This window comes from Chroicocephalus ridibundus, chromosome 7, assembly GCF_963924245.1.
Source record: "Chroicocephalus ridibundus chromosome 7, bChrRid1.1, whole genome shotgun sequence".
NCBI lineage: Eukaryota > Metazoa > Chordata > Aves > Charadriiformes > Laridae > Chroicocephalus > Chroicocephalus ridibundus.
Window position 1 is genome coordinate 28,357,400 of NC_086290.1, and position 17,400 is coordinate 28,374,799.

Genomic DNA, 17,400 nt, shown 5'->3' on the forward strand with positions numbered 1-17,400 from the left:
CATCAGAAAATGTCGGCAAATCGTTGCCATCTTTACGCTGCAGAATGAAAGAGGAAGGAAAGGGAAACAAAACTATGTAATAGAAGAGAAGAGCGGGAGTTAAAAAGAAACGGTAGGAAACTGAAGGCACAAGGGAAGAGAGGTGGTTATGGGTAAGAGGGCTTTGAGACAGGAGTAAGAACTAAGCACTTCACACTGAGCAAAAGCAGTAAATAGTGAAAAGTTAAACAGGAACACAAAAGCAAGCCAGGAATTGTTAGCAATATAAGAAACTATACAAAGATTGACATAGGAATGAATTTTAATGACAGCTAGCAGGAAATAAAACACTAAAAAAAAATAAATATCAGCAACACAGGGCAAAAACTTTCTATGCACACTCCCACTCCAACTGAAAATACTGCAAGCATGTTATATTGCAACTTCGGTTTGTTCTGGCAAAATAAATTCCACAGCACTTTGCCTTTCCTGGTTTCCTCCAGTCCATCACTCTCTTGTTACTTTTCTCTGTTAGCCTAGTTTTCTCCCGTAAACCAGAAGGAAACTAAATCAATTTCTAGATTTAGTAAGTTTTTCCAATACATTTGCATGTCATTTAGAGAGCTTTTAAATGCACTTTGTAAAACCGATTAGCTTGGTACAACAGCAAAACATTTTTCCTGTGCACAAAGACTCAGTCCTCTTACTATGTAGCATCCATAGTGTAGACAGAGCAAACAAATAACTATTTCTAATAAAAATATTGCAAAATGAGTCTGCTATCCCAGTAAACAGGTCTATTTAAATGCGTTAACAATGTCAATTTGCAAAAGTACATTACAAATTTCATTTCAATCACCAAATCTTGTTCAACCACTATAATTTTAACACAGGAAAAAAAATATCTCACCTGATTATATCCACGGCTGTGATATATGTTCTATACAGTACTATTTTCAACACTTACATATTTTTATTATTTCCAGGTCAACATATCAAAAGATGACATTTGCTTTTTGATTTTTTTTTTATAATAATCTGAACTACTACGTAACTGAAAACAATTTCCCTCAGTAGATTTATATTTTCACTACTAGAAATAACAAGGTTGATTAGTTTTTATTTTTACCCATACCTGGAATGCTGTGAAGTGCAAGTACTTGACTTGCACTCCTCATGCATTAGAAATGTCAATGTTGAAAGGTTAAAAGCAATATCCATTTCATTTCTGCATATTCAAACTATACAGAAGCTTGAAAATATATAAATCTAATTTTAAGTAATAAACACAACAGGAATAAATTAATTCCATTTTCTTGATTTTCTCTACTGAGACTCTGCTGAGAAAATGTTGAAAGTGCTAATTACATGCCTGTTTCCAAAGGACCAAACCAATTTATTATGACCTTTAACACACGATTGATTAGGAAGGTTTGTATTCAATTTTTGTCAGGGTACCCTTGAAATACAGAGAGTTTAATCACTTTAACTTAGTTAAAACACCAAGCAGTAGACAAATAAAGGAATAAATAATGGCTTATCTTCAATAACAGGAACTTAAAACAACATGGGCAGGAGACGGTTTCCAACTCATGCAAAATTACAGTCAAATGTGTCTCATTTGTGAATATTCCTCTCTTCGCTAACAGGTCAGACATTTGCCCCTCTGACAGTGTAGGAGTCACACTGCCACAGTACGCAACAAAGGGACAATGTGAAGGTTCTTCAGCATGATGGCAAGATAGCGCATTTCTAATCACCCCCACGTATCAGAACAGCCTCTGGAAAGTTACTGTGGTAGCCACAATGTAAAGCATCAAATGAAAGTAGCACGTCACAGTTTGAGGAGTGAATGGAGGCATGAAGCTCTCACCTCTTGATTCTTAAGTTTTATAGGAAACACAGTCTGGGGCTTGAGCTCAAGCCACCGGCTCACAGTATTCAAGAACAACTCCAAGCTTACCTGCATTACCTTCTGCTGAATCTCCTCTAGTTGTGTGCGCTTGCTACGTTGTCTGCAGACTTCCTGGTAGCGGGTATATTGTTCTCTGAGTGAATCTAGCAGCTTCATCACCTGTGGCTGAGCAAGCAGTTCATCATCCATTGGAGACCAGGATACCCCTCCATCTGAACCATTGAATCGACGCTGTTGTAACTCAGATAGTAACTCATGACCTTGAAGGATACATGTAATGACGTGGTTAATTTAGATTCAAAAAACAAGCAAAAAATTACTAGTAATCAATGCCTGCTTTTAGACCATCCAGCGGTACATTTTTGCAGCTAATGATCTTTCATGAATTGGGCACATTTAATGATACCATTTCAAGCAGAGCACTGGCCACGGTTTGTAGGGTTGTATCAGTCATAAAATAGGGTAGAAATCACAAGGTATATTTTATTTTAGATATATAAAAGAGATACGGTGACTAACATTCATATTGACAATAGTATTGATTAATGTAAAGAAAAAATTGCAAAGCACAATTCTGAGACCGAAACAACTGTAAGTATTTTGGTTTACTTCAAAATACTGTGTAGCATCCAAAGTATTTCTCTCAAACAATTCATATTCTTAGATTAAATGAATGATCTAGAAGCACTAACAAACAGAGCATATAATTTCTGTGTTTCTTTCAGGATTTTTATTGCAAGTACGAAACTTGCTATGAAAGCGTGGAGCTGAATACTAGGTATTTTTATCAATATTTTTTTCTCATTTTTCTTTGTGCTCTTAAATACAATATCAGGGTACAGACTCTCTAGAGTGTAACAATTTTCATAGATGCAAAATTAGTATGTTTTGATTACTTAATCCTCTATTTAAACTATTTGAAGAATGTTATTGTTAAGTTGTGGTAAAGTTTTCAGGATGTAAACACCATACTATCAGTAAACCTAGATCAATTTGTTCCCCAAAAGCTCAATGAACAAGTTAACAAATAAAACAGTGTTCAGTCACTAAAGAAATGTTGGTATAAAAGTGAAAATCTCCCAATTCCATATCACCAGTTCTGCAGGTCTTAAAATGCTAACTTGCCAGTTCAACAAAAGAAAAAAAATTACCACTAGGATAGCAATTGTAATACCTCAAGGAAAATACAGAAATATAGACTCTAAATTCAACTGGTATTATCTAGAGAATCAAAATGCCAGGGGCTTTGGAGATTGCAGCAACCAACTTTAAATTACTCAGCATATATTCTTGTGAAACGAACACGTCTTAAGAATTTAAATCCATTTTGCCATACTATGGAAATAAACATCTTTTATAATACTAGGCACAGATAGCTGCAGAGCAAACAGACTTTAAGTCATAGTTCTACTGACATAATTTTGAATTTTTATGGTATTGTTTCAGCGGTAAGGATTAAATGTTTTCAACGGAAAAACTTTTTTTAAAACTAGATTCTTATCAAATTCCAAGAACTATACTTTGTATGTGGATTTGGAGCTTGTGAAAGCAACAGTACTTGTAACTATGGAAGACAGAAGCCTTTTATCTAAAACCTCAGTTTGTTCATATTTACCCTTAAGAGATGGAAAAGTTTAGTTGGGGAAAGTTTATTCTTTATTCTCAAGCTTTCAGAACAGTGAATCTAACAAAGAGAAAGGTTGCCTCTTAGGAACTCCCATGATTTAATGAAAGTTATTAAACTTCATAGCTCAAAAAAAATTCATTATGCCATAATTAAGAAAACAGAATACATATAAACTAATGCTCTTGGGAGCCATCTGCTAACATAAAATTGAAGTGTCATATTGTCCAAAAAATTTTGCCATTAGAGGAGGATACACAATTAGACTAAAATCTAGTGACAGTGTCTATAGACACTTCATATTTTAAAAACATTAAAGACCACAGCAAGGAGCTATTATTTCACATTTTAACTCGAACAATATTATCCCACATCTAAATAAAGTAAAATTTTATGCAGAGAGCATGTAAAGCCACTAGTTCTCTGTGGCAAATATTACATGTGATCCACACATTAGTTTGTAGGAGTCTATAAGATAAGGATTCTGAGCACTCAGACTCTAATCACCACCTTAACACTATGAATTACTTCCTATTCTACAAAGGCACAAATCTTTAAGCGAACTTCCATTCCAAATCAACACTCTATTATACATTATTTTCAATAGGAAATTCACCCTAAAAAAAACCAAACCCAGAAGATTTCAATCAAAGAACGCCAAATTATTTAATGTTGAAGGGAGAATCGAAGCAGTGAAGAGTCAGAAGACTGCATTCTTCACTTTTACAGATGGTCAGGTCAGAACTAGGCTGACACAAATTATCAGAATTGTGTAGGAAAATGCTATACGTATTGTAACCATTTGGTGGCTACCAAGACAAATTCATTCTATAAGGCCAACACATCAACATCATCTAGAAACAACATAATCTCAAAATTAAATGTATTAATTATGGTAATAACGAGAAGATGTTATCAAGATTATTAAAAACTATAATTAAAAAGACACATTTGGAGTTCTTCCATTTGTTAACATCACTTTTTTTAACCTAACAAAGATTACATTAATTGATAAGCTTGTTACATTGTGAAGATGGCTAAGATAGTTATTGTGCCTTCTGTGCTTTCATTTGGGGCTTAGAAATGAATAATGCTACTTTATTGACCAACATTTTTTTTTAATTTTATTTATTTTATTTTTATTTTTTTATTGACTTACTATACCTGTCTGCAATACCGTCTCAGGATCAACTGATGGAAGGAAGTTCAAATCTATTGATCTTGAACAAAACAACAAACACATTATTAATAATAATAAGCTTAGTAACTACTTAAAGTAAAAAACATAGTAATAATTTGTATTACAGTAGCACTAAAAACTTCAGCTAAAGCCAGAGCTACCTTATGCTGTATGTTTCTTTCCTTACTCAGTAATGTCCTCACTTTTTCATCTCACTGTATGAAAAGTTCAGCTGCATGTGGTCAATAGACAAATGATCATCCATCTACACACACTGATGAATTTTGTAGTCTATATTACAGTCTTTCAGAATTTCTTTATACATTTCAAAATATTTAAGGCAATAGTTTGGATTTCCAATGAAATTTTGTAATCCAAAAGTATTGATTCCAAAAAGCAAATCACAAACCTCTCTTTTTCTTGATTTCCTTTATCACTTCCATTGTTAATTAGAGCAAGCTCATCCAGTAAGGATGTTGATTCCTTTGTGAACTTTTCAAATACCTAGACAAAAGGCAAGTTTTAATTTAGGAAATGAAATATAAGTGGCAGTATTGAAGGCATCAGTGCAAATCTATCCACTAGTTCTGTTAGAATAGTTCAATCTTTACACAGTGTAATTATTTCCCAACATTCAGATGGTAGGGTAGAAAGAATAGAAAATGCAGTTTTGTTCAAGGAGCACTTAAGAGTGCTAAGATTCCTTAGGCAGACAGTAAATGTTACACTGAATATAATGACGATGGACTGAATTATTAAATACTGAAAAATTGAGATTTCTCCAAACCTGTAAGTTCATATGGACATATTTATTCTACATTTTCATTTAAGCCTTTAAGTAAATCTGAATAATAATGCTAGAGAATCAAGGCATGTTACACAAGCATCTGACAGCTCACTTGAATGCATTAAAATAATCAACTTTGTGAAGATTCCAGCTTTTAATCACCACTAATATGGGCTATATTGTAATGAATAACTAAGATAAAAGAAAAATGTATTCTATAGAAATATCCTTATCAGTTTCTTTGATTATAGGATCTCAGATAACTAAGCCTGTATAGTCAGACTGGAGATCCTAGATGGAGATGCGCATTTTAAGAATAGATCACATGGGAAAGGAACATACGGTTTCTTTGAAGATTAAATACTTTTTTTGAAAATTCAATTTAAGTGACTGAAAAACAAGTATCTCTGAAGAACAAATTAAAAACATTCTGGAGTGCTATGCGTACCAACAGTTGCTTAAACAATTTGTGTCCATTAATGAATTTGGGGTGTATTTGCTCCTAGACATTGACAGCATCTCTGTATTTAATGGGGAAACTCCACTGACAGAGGTTTTAGTGTAGGACAGTTTAAAACTTGTCTCTCATCCAGAGGAACCAAAGCCTAAGAGATAACCTCAGATCATCTGCAGAGTCCAAGTATTTCCTCTTTGTTTTCAATTTCTCCTATCAGCAGCCAAATAATTTCTCTTTGTGGTGACTATGCCATACACTCAGGCTCTTCTAGAGTGAGGGCGTACACGAGAGCTTCATTAAGTAACTTGTTGGTTCAACAAATTAATTACATTAGCTTTATCATCCCTTGCACAAATCCAGCGTTAATTATCACCATAAGGCCATTCACGCATTTGAACTGCACTACTACACATATGACAATTTCTACACACTTAGCAGTTCCTACACAAATAAAAAATCATGGCTCAAGAATGAGACATTTGGAAAAAAAAAAAAAACCCAAACAAAACAACAAACCAAAAAAACCCCAAAAAACTAACCAGCCTCTTATTCAACCAATCCATGTGATCGTAGGTGAGAGTTCCTCCAAAATCTTCTGTTAGTTGGCATGGTTCTATATATCGAGTCAGCTTATTAGCAGACACTAAAATAACCTGCAACAATAAAATAAATTTGAGGTACACTTGTAAGTAATGCTTATATTTTTCCTTAAGTACCTGAGAAGTTGTGTTAAGTGTGTCCAGAGTTACTGAGCAGATCTTTCTGTGATTCAGAGAAAGTAACCCTCTTACTGCTAAATGTTTAAATGAAGTACAGATGGTTGCAATTAACATGGGCTTAAAACAGACAGGTAATTTTGATATGCAGTGTACATCTCACATGTAAGCCTTTAAAAGCATCATCCGTACCACCTCACTTATATCCAAGAAACATATTTCTTTTTCCTATTGTAAATCTGTTTTTTTGGTGGTAACTGATGCTTCTTGATTAAGTCATACACCACACAATCTATTTTTAGTGAATATAGTAGCAGGATATCATACTGCAAAGCACTTGGTATTTTTATCACTCTCTTGCAATACTTCCAGTCCCAGAGGTGAGTTTGTGCCATAAAAGTTAAATGCCTGCATTTACTGTGCAAACATGCTCAGTAAGAGTTGGATCAACTGTACTTTTTCCATGAGTAGTCAAATTCAAATTTTAGTATGCTTAAAAGCCCGAGTCATTTGCCCAGGAGACAAATCTAGTTCATCAACTACTTCAGGAAACAGAAGAAAACACAGGTCCACTGCTAGTCAGAAGACTAAATTCTCCCCTTCATTTCTGCACTGTAGAGGCTCCTGGCTAAGCCTTATTCATATGAACCTAAACCAAAATTTGGCAGCACAGGTTGCTTCAATGCATGATATGCTAAGCCTTCAATAACTCCTGCGGAAACAAAAAACCTCTCTATGGAAGCAGACATATTGGCAATATATAGCTAGAAAGAAAAATAATAATTTCAGAACTCATCAGATCATGCACATAATCTTGCACAAGTGGCGTTCTACACCTAGACTAGTGGCAGGGCTAATCCAACACCCTCCATATGCTTTAAATTAATAACTGATATTTCTAGGTGTCAAAAGTACAATTTGCCTCTGAAGCTTCTGAAATACCATTTTAATCGGTTACTACAGATTAATAGTCCATAAGAACATAGACAGAGAGCCAAAGAAAAAAAAGGTTGAAAACCTGTAGGTGCAATGTTGCACAGGGAGAAGACACTTCTCTCTTAAAGCTATGAATTCCACTTTAACTTCAGCACCTATAGCATGCAAATTGTGCTGTCACACATCACTATAACTTTTCAAAATCCAATCACAGCAATTGTGTCTGACCTTTTGTGAAAATAAATGTCAAATTACCACATCCTGAAAAAAGTTTTCCATTATGAATTAGCATTCCACCTCTGCACTTGAATTTCACACTTCAACATATTGTCTATTGTGCTTCACAAAGCTCTTCAAACTCCTCAATAGTTTAATACCTTGTTAACAGCATACTTTGTCAACCTTCCCTCTAAAATTATCATTACCAAACTGCAGTAGACCACTAACCACAGAGAACATCTTTAGTTTCTCCTTGCTCTGAAGAGAATGGTGACGGCTTTCTATTGCTTGACCAGCTCTCAATACTCCTGGATAAGACAGAGGTACAGATGAAGACCATTTACAGTTATAAAAATAGAAATATCCCACTTGCAACTGAACTGATTTCTTCCCCCTTTTTTCAGAGGCTTTTTTTTTTTTCCTGGAGTGAACACAATAAAATGTTTTCCTAATCCAAAGTAAAAGCCTTTGGAGAGACAACTACAGCTGGATGCTAAAGTAAACAGCTTAAATTTCTTGAGGGAGAAATGAATAGACCAGAAGAGATGGTAAGAGAGAAAAAAAAAGTATAAATTATTGAATCCTTAAATCTTTGCTTCCCTTCCCACTTGATCCACTCATTTCTCAAAACAGTAACAGCAAATAAGGTGACAGTGGTAGCAGGTTTCAAATATGTCCTGTTTGCTACTGACCAGAGTCCCTATCATCATTATCTGTACTCAGTTCTTTTTAAAACCTAGAAGAATCGTAGCAGCTCTCACTATTGCTCCACTCTAATGAGCAAACTTGATTTGTACAATATTGGCCAAATTGTGAAAGCCTTTGCAGAAATAACTCAGGGCAACGTTTTGGCAGAAGTAAAGATGCTGTATTTTTGAATAAAATCAAAATAACCTTTTTAAGAACTGCCAAACAAAACAAAAAACCCCATGTACTGCAAAGTCTTGTGCTTCCGCTGCAAAGCTCCCTTATTTCTCAGGAGTGAGACTACAATTATTTATCTTTTTTCTAGTAACGTCATTTGGACCCATGCAACAGTGCCACTAACACTTATCCTTCATAATAAAGAGCTCCGAATACTGTTTAACCTCTCTCTCTCTCTCTCTCCCCCCGTCATTTGCTGGTTTTTGCAATAATTTTGATTGATCATTTGCAAGAGATAGAGGCAGATGTCAAGATCAGAGGGGAATTCTGAATATTCAATAGGACATGTAAATGTGCCCCCCAAATGTTAAAAACATCCATCTCAACTTACTTTCCTCAGGGGAAAAAATGAAAAAAATCTTTAATACAAATGTCACAGAATCAAAACCAGGAGTTACTGGCAGACAGGATGGTGTAAGATTTCAGTAACAAGGCGGTTTTTTTGGTTTTTTTTTTTTGAGTGTGTAATATCAGAGCAGCCACACTGCTGAACCTAAAAAGGAGCAGTTACTTTCTGAAAGAAGACAGCACACATCTCTTGAGAATACAAAATTTAAACAAGTGGAATCTAAGCATATGATCTTCTAAGAGCAGTAAACATCTGCATTAATCTTCATAGCTTGGTATCAGTGAGCAATGCATCCCAGTTCTGGATGGTAATATTTTACAGAGCAAAAGCTTTATACTGGGAAATAGGTACAGAAGCACTGTAAGGGGACTAAATCCTATGTTTAATCTCAGGAGCAAAAAGGTCTTAATCCGTCTTAGTTTAAAAGAATAATTGGCACCATCTCTTAGAAAAAGTATTTATTACCAAGTGACATTTACACAACACTGTAAACGTAAAAATACACTGAATTTCACACAACAAAAAAAGTCAATCCTAACAAATTCATTTATGAAGATTAATGAATTAGATACACACATCTAGGTTGCTTATAATTTGCTTTATAATTTCAAGCAACCTAATATCCAACAACCAAAAAGTCTGACCAACTTCACAATTCTTTGTGAGAATTCTTACCAGCTGTGCCCAAATACCAGGAAGTTTATATGGGCTGAAAGTCCATATAAACCAACCAACACGTGACACAGTTTCTCACTTATTTTAAATAAACTTCATGATCATGTGAGTACCAAGTGATTCTAGCCATAAAATAAGATGCATCTTTAGAAAAATAAAAAGATTCTAAGAGTAATAGAATACACAGTACTACCTGTTTGGTGTTATGCAAAAGTGATAGAAATGCAACTAAAGTATGCTTATGCACACAATAATATATAATATTTAAATTATCTCTTCTGATTTGTTACATTGCAAGGTAACTGACTAAGAGTGTAGCTACTGTAAGAGACTATATTAAGGTATTTACTGAATATGAACAGAACATCACTGCCTCATTTACTAATTTTAATAAGTTAGTATCAAAATATTTAATACTTTTTTCATTTATTTACTGGAACAGAAGAACCTGTCGTTCCTAAAACACTTTTTTTAAAAGAACATTAATAAAGCATGCTAAAAGCTGATAATACTTATCTGGTCGCTGTTTGGTAATTTTGGACAAATCTTATTCAAGCAGGCATAAGTAGAGGGGTTTTTGCTCATTTCCCAAAAATTCTGCCAAGAAACACTGGGAAGCCCAGATATCTCTTCCCCTCTCACAGCCTGGTTGATAGATATAAAATGCCAAATCTTGATAGAGTCCTTTGGGCTCAATATTAAAGCTGTTTTCTCAGTGGATTGATTCTTGATGATTTGTTATGCCAGCAGCTTACATATCCAAACAGCTTTGGAAAAATATGGGGAAAGCTTCAATGAACAAGGGAGAGATTTTGCAAGAATGACTTTGCACTTCAGCCTGTGCAGAAATCAAAATTGAAGAATGGCTACGTTCATTTTTCACACTACAGTGAAGGCAGCTTTTGTAGAAAACCCAGCAACTTTTTTTTTTTTTTTTCTTCTTTTTTAAATTAAGTGTTAATTAAATCAGATTCTTCTTTGGCATTTGTTTTTTTTTGAAAGTTAGCTATGCTTATTCTCCATCAAACTCAGCTGCTGGAAAAACTTAAATATGGCCTCAACTATTTTCCTGGTGATTTTTCAAGAATAACTATGACACTTTTCACAGACAAAACATAGCTGCCCATTTATCTGGTCTGACAGTGATTCATTGCCATTGAGCTCTAAAGCAAAGACTTCCTCTTCACAAGAAGAATCCCATTGTTTGATGATAAATATTACTTCAATCCATTTTTTGAAACACTATTTGATTAAACACCCAGTAGTGTTATTTGTTAACATGGAACACTAATCTATACAATGAACATTTGCGTTAACGTTACACCAAGAAACACAAGTTAAGTATTTATCTGGCTAGCATCACACAGAAATCTGGCATACTAGAAAGCCAAGAGCAGCTACCAGAACCTAGATATATACACTAAACTCTCAACTCCACTCCCAGTAACTGTCTCCTTCACTTTCCAGCCCTCACAGTTTTGCCCACCCATTCACCTTCCCCTCCAGGGCTCATGATAATAATTAGAACACTATATATTTTCCATCCTGGAGAACAGACCTAATAAGCACCCTTGTATTTTCCAACACACCCTTCTTTAGGACTGAACTTAGAACATGACATAAATGCAGGCTTACGTATTCCATCTCCCAGGGACAATTCCCTGATTCGGCCCAGGTTTTTTAAGAAAGAACCCATTGCCTCTGGTGTTAAAACAGCAGCAAAGATACATGCAGATGAAAGGAGAGCTGCATTTAAATAAACACCATTTTGATAAAAAAATTGAACTGCTATATGTATTTTTGGGGAAAGTCCATAAAAGCTACACATTTTGGTGCCTCAGTATTAAAACACCGAGAAGATCCAACACAAAAATTAAAGATTTCCTACAAAGCGTTAGTCATTCTTCATTCTGTGGAGCAATACTCTGCTTATTAGCATTATTCTTAAAAGGTAAATTGGGGATGATTGTGCCACAATTAATTTCCAAACAGAATACTGAGAGCTAAGATATAAAGACACATGTAGTAACAATGGCTAATTTCGAAATACAAGAACAGTATAAAAAACCCTTGTAGCAACACAGTAATAAGCTCTGGACCTCAGTGTGTTTTCAATGGCTTAAAAAAAAAAAAAGCACATATAAAACTGGTTGGGGTAGAGATTTTTGTATTTTGGAACAGTAAGGATTGCTATAACCATGTAACAGACATTTAATCACTTTCAGAATAAAGACCATTAGTCTAAAGAAGCTAAGTTTCTACTTAAGTATGTACCACTGACTTAGGCAGACAGAGAAGAGTTACTTTACTTGAATTGGGGACTGATACGAAAAATTGTGGCCTAATCACATAGGATTTAGCCTTTCCAGTTATTTTCTTAAACATTTCCTACACTTTGAAACAAATGACAAGAGCTTACTAGCTATTTTTAAGCCACGTAATGTGGAAAAAGCAAGACAGCTAGCTATTATTTCTTTCAGAGCCATTCTTATATGCAAGTATACGGACCATAAACAGGTTGATATGCAGGAAGTTTTCACAGAAGAAAAGTGATTTTTAGGTTTCTGTACTCCTCTGTATATTGATGACTTGAGATTTTCCAGAGCAGATTCTGCTGATATACGATCACAAGAAATTTCTGACAGTTACTAGAGACTTTGAGTTGTTAGCTGCTACAGTGCAGGAGGAAGCATTTAGACCTATTCAGACTTTGGACTTCAGGACTATCGGGATCCTTTTGCTATATACTCTCGTTTTTCCAACTGGTTCCCAATAGTTTATCACCTTTTTTCCTTTCTCTTTTTTTCTTTTTTTAAAAGCCCTTGATTTCTTTATCTCATTATCCTAAATTAGCTTTTAAATTTTGCTCCATGATTTCCACAAGGATAAGAACAGTAAGCACACTTTCTTCCTCTCTGCTTTTGACAAACTGATTTTAAAAGCACTGACTTAATATGTAAACCAGACTCAGAGATTATTTTTCCTCCCAGTCTCTTAAATGAATGGCATATGCAAAAAAAAAACCCAAAAACCCACCAGGCTGTAGGCAATTTTGCATTGTGTACAAACCTGTACATTTCTTCTACTTTTATGGTACACATTTTTCTCCAGTTACCCTACTTATCTCCATATGAAGAGCTCACATTCAAACACAACACACTACAGCTACTAACAAGAGTGATTTGTTTCACGTCACTATGTAGAACATATTAATAAAAAAGGAAAAAGCAACACCTCCCAGCCCTCCAAAACACAGTTAGAAGTTTTTATATTCAAACACTATTCTTCATTTATTTAAAAACGTTAACAGTATCAAGCATTACAGTGTAACATACACAACATTTCAGCTGAAAGACACCCTTGGAAAATTACGAAGACAACTCTCCTGTTATGAAACATGGGCACAGGACCAGAAAAAACTGCTTCGATGAACACATGAACTGGTTGCTAATAAGCATTTTAGGGAGGAATAAAGGGACAGAAGAAAGCTCTGCTGGAGAATGAACTGGAATTCACCTGAGGCAGGTGAAAACCCAACACTAATAATAACCAGGAATAAGAATATGCACTTTAACTCTGCTGAATCAGCCCACCTCTTTATACTTATCCACCCAGTAGCCTTTTGATCTCAGTTCCCACAGTCACTTTCAGTGCTTTGCAACTCTCATCACCACATCTCACTCTGAAGCAGAACAGAACTTTCTTTGAACAGAAAGGCAGGCATTGTGATTAATGGCTTCATACGGCAATATTAAGCAAGGTATTAAAAACAGATCAGGTAGCAGGAAATAGAAGGCAGATGTGATGCCCCATTAGAAATTAGAAATCACAGTTACATAGCATTTACTTCAAATAAAATTAGATGATACTCAAATGAATAAAAAGATTTCATACTCTCATTTAAATGTTTAGATCATATTTATTTCATTGGTGCAAATGCAATCTTGAATTTTCCAAACAGTTATCCAAACCTAACCCATGATCCAAAACACAAGTTGGGTGTTGCTTTGTTTTTACTGCCAGTAATATACAGTTATGCAGCTGTAGGTTTGTGCATGAGTTAGAGGCTTCCATAGCCTTATCAGTGCTCTGCACTCGTATCAGGAATAGAGCAAAGACATACTACTGTCTCTAACACAAATATTATTTGGAGCACAGAGAAGGTGGGTCATTTTTACTGAGCCAGCTTTCCTAATCACAATCAAGTAACAGACAACCAAGAGTTAATGCATGCTGAAGAACAAAGGCTTGCCTAATACCAAGGGTGATTCTTCATTATCTGGGAAAGCACAAGATTTTTCCTACTGTTCTCTCAGTTTTCCTTGTCTTTTAATGAAGAACACCATTTAAGAATGAGTTACTGCACAGGGAAAAAAAACAACTAAAGAAAGTGCAAGATACAAGGAAAAGCCATGAGCTAGGATGGTATCACACAGCCTTGTTAGAAACACCTATATCAACCCTATACCAACAGCTGCTCATTATCCAACCTCAGTCAGACAACAACTGCCCCAGAGCTGATGGCTCATGCAGGCAAGCAGTCTCACCCTCTTTCAGTGCTTCTACATCAGGCAGGAGGGAAACTCAAGAGCAAACACCTATCAACCAAAATGAGAATTCAGCAACTACCTGCTATTATCCTCTACTCATACAAACTTCTGATCTGTCCACGCATCAAGCCAAAATACAAGGAGGCATTAGGGAACAAATATGAAGTTTTCCTCCTGCCTAGGAAGCAGTTGCTGTGTTTTAATGCTATGATTATTTTTCTTGTAAAATGATACATCACTGGCTACTTTCCTTACAATTGACGCATTTTGATACATGTCTGCATGAAACGCATCTCTAATACTTTAATTATTTTCTTCTTCCTAAAACTTCAGAATGATTATTTTAAGAGAACCTTAGATCAAGATTTCAGGTCAGGAAAAAATGTTTATGACTCAGTAATGAAAAAACTAGTTTAAAAACAGAAACCAAAAGGTTTAGTTACACAGCTCCAGTGGCCTATGCCAACAATGCCAACATCATCACTGGCACAAAATATGCTTCATGAAATTACTAAGCTTACTAAATTTCATTATGGAATTATCATTTAATGACTTTAGCCAATCCTTAAAGTCAAGCAATAAAATACTTTTATCATCATAGCCATGTAAAATTATCCCTAATTCTTGAACATATTTTCTGTAGGCTTTCTGCTTATTTGTCTAGAAATAGATTCTAGCCGAGTCATAAAGAAAAATGCAAGAAGAATCTTCTAGAGGATTAGAGGATTAATTTCTAAACTGGCAATGCCATGATGTACACAGTAACAAACGCTGTATAAAATTCTTTTATACTACAACTTCAAAGACTTACTGAACTTGTCCAAGGACCATATTTACAGGCGTGCAGATGGGAAAAGAGAGACTAAGTCAGACAGTAGGGACTGCAAACGAGGGAGGTTCACCTTTATTACTGCCACTCTCTGGACTTTGGTGTTTACCTTATGCCCTGAAAGCAATTGTGTGAAACAATATTGCAAACTTAAGTCACTTTCTAAATACGAGCTCTTAAATCATCCTTTTGAGTACAGATGATTGGTTCAGTCCTTTTTTTAATTCTCATCTTGGATGTGCTCCAAACAATAGGCTAGTTTATAACAGGTGGACACCACCATACTCATGTTTTTGATTAAAGCAGCTATGCCTGAGCTGCCACATGCTGAACTTCAAGACGGAAATATACTTTGACCGCAACTCCTTGCCAGTTCCTTCACAAGGGCTTCAGGTGAAGGGACAGACAGCTGTGAAAGCCAAGAGAGTTTAACTGTAATGCAAGTCACAAGATTATCACAGTTGGAACCACTTCCAGTGGCAAAATTTCAGGCACTTCACTACCATTATCAGTGAATATCTTGCTGTCTACAGACTTTCAAACACACAAGTGTCTGTTCAGTTGAACTTGGGCTACTTTTCAAATCTGTCTTTAAAGAATTACTCAAAAAGAAAATATGATCTTCATCTGAAAGATAAACAACCTCAAGGCAGACGTGTAGGATTTCCTTACTTACAAGACTCTAAAGCAGATTACAAAAAAAATGAAGTAATGTAATAAAAGGAATCTTAAAGCAGATTTTAAATTAAACAACAAAAGGTTTTTGTCATCCAATTGAAAATAGGAATTTTAGCCCTTATCCCCACGCTCCTTCAGAGCACTTTCACATGCAGGAATTTTTTCCTAAAATGAAGGCCCCTATACTAGGTAAAGTCTGATACAAGACTTAACAACACAAAAATTCACATGAATTAACAGCACTATATCTGGATGATAGAGTCTTTAGGTTTATATCGTTTAGCAGTTACACAACCTTTCAGCTGCCACCTTCCAATTCCTATTCTACCTGAACTAAGTTTCCTTCAGAAGTATTCAAAAATGTTATAATCTTATCATCAGAAAGAATTACGCAGCATTGGCCAAGGCTGCAAAATGCTTTTCTATTCAATCTCTTTCACAAAAAAGATGCTAAGAGCTTTGTTGTACAAAACAAGTAGACATTTTAGTACTTGGTGAGCACAGCAAGTGTGCTGTAGTTCAAACAAGATTAGCTTCAGATATGGTTGGAAAGATTGATGATACCGATAATTTTCTAAAATAGGGAAAGTTGAGGTTTCTATTAACCTCCCAAAAAGATAAAAGAACTGTGAACATTAGTGTGTCATCTCTTGTATATACTCTGCCTCACAAGCTATGAACAATATCAGCTTATATTTGTCACACTGAAGGGACCTATAACCTTTGTTACTAATGGCAAAGAACTCAAAAAATGAGAGAAGATGCATACAACGACGAGACGTTCTTCAAAATGGTTTCTACTGATTTAGCGACACCATGCAACATGCTACAGTCGTGAAAAAAATTCACACTAAACCCTGTGCAACAATTTCTTACTCAAAACATCCACTATATGTATCAAACAGCTTTTTCCTCTCAGTTGGCAAAGATAAAATGCTACACATTTCTAATTTGAGACCCACTTCATTTAATGTTCTTATTAAAGAAGGAAAAAGTTAAAGACTACAGTGGTTTGTTAAGGGTATCCACAAAGCATCTGGAATGTAACTATTTTAAAGAGACATTAATTTTCATCCAATTATTCTAGTATTCCAGAAACGGTATTTTTGACTGAAGTAGACAGAAGTTCTACGTACCTCAAAGCCAAGTCTATCTTTCTCTTTCCAAAAACAGAAATGTGTAACCTTCTTATCCCAAAATTCATCTGGCTTTACTACACAAACAAGTGACACCTCAGCTGGAACAACGTTCTGGAAAACAAATGAAAAAAGAAGTAAAACATTCAAGATCAAACCTTCATTTCCCGCAGAACTGAATTCCACTTAACATGTCATCATTTATTCAAGAACTTGAAATTTACAGACAGGAATTAAACTCAGTCTCCTGCACCTACGTCACATGTTGGTTCCATTCTGCTTTGCAGTAGATTGCACTAAATTTCATAGCAAAATGTCAGAACTGAAAAGAAAATCTAATCTCTTTACTCCTAGTCCTGAGGCATAACCATTAGTTCATACTACATCAGTACAGAAAAACATGAATTATTGGCTAGGCTTAATTTTTTTTATGGCATTTCATTAAA

General features: G+C 35.1%; 1 protein-coding gene across 5 annotated transcripts in view; it reads right to left on the bottom strand.

Annotated features, from left to right (window-relative positions):
* Positions 1 to 17,400, bottom strand: part of SESTD1 (SEC14 and spectrin domain containing 1) — a 57,247-nt gene that overhangs the window by 15,909 nt on the left and 23,938 nt on the right. For 4 of the 5 annotated variants that reach the window (XM_063341121.1, XM_063341120.1, XM_063341119.1 and 1 more), the window contains 5 exons: positions 16,955 to 17,068; positions 6,482 to 6,595; positions 5,108 to 5,202; positions 4,683 to 4,738; positions 1,943 to 2,154 (listed from right to left, as the gene is read on the bottom strand). In XM_063341121.1, the coding sequence (XP_063197191.1) occupies positions 1,943 to 2,154; positions 4,683 to 4,738; positions 5,108 to 5,202; positions 6,482 to 6,595; positions 16,955 to 17,068 (591 nt within the window). The remainder of the gene's footprint in view (positions 1 to 1,942; positions 2,155 to 4,682; positions 4,739 to 5,107; positions 5,203 to 6,481; positions 6,596 to 16,954; positions 17,069 to 17,400) is intronic. The other variant, XM_063341123.1, reaches the window with a different exon arrangement.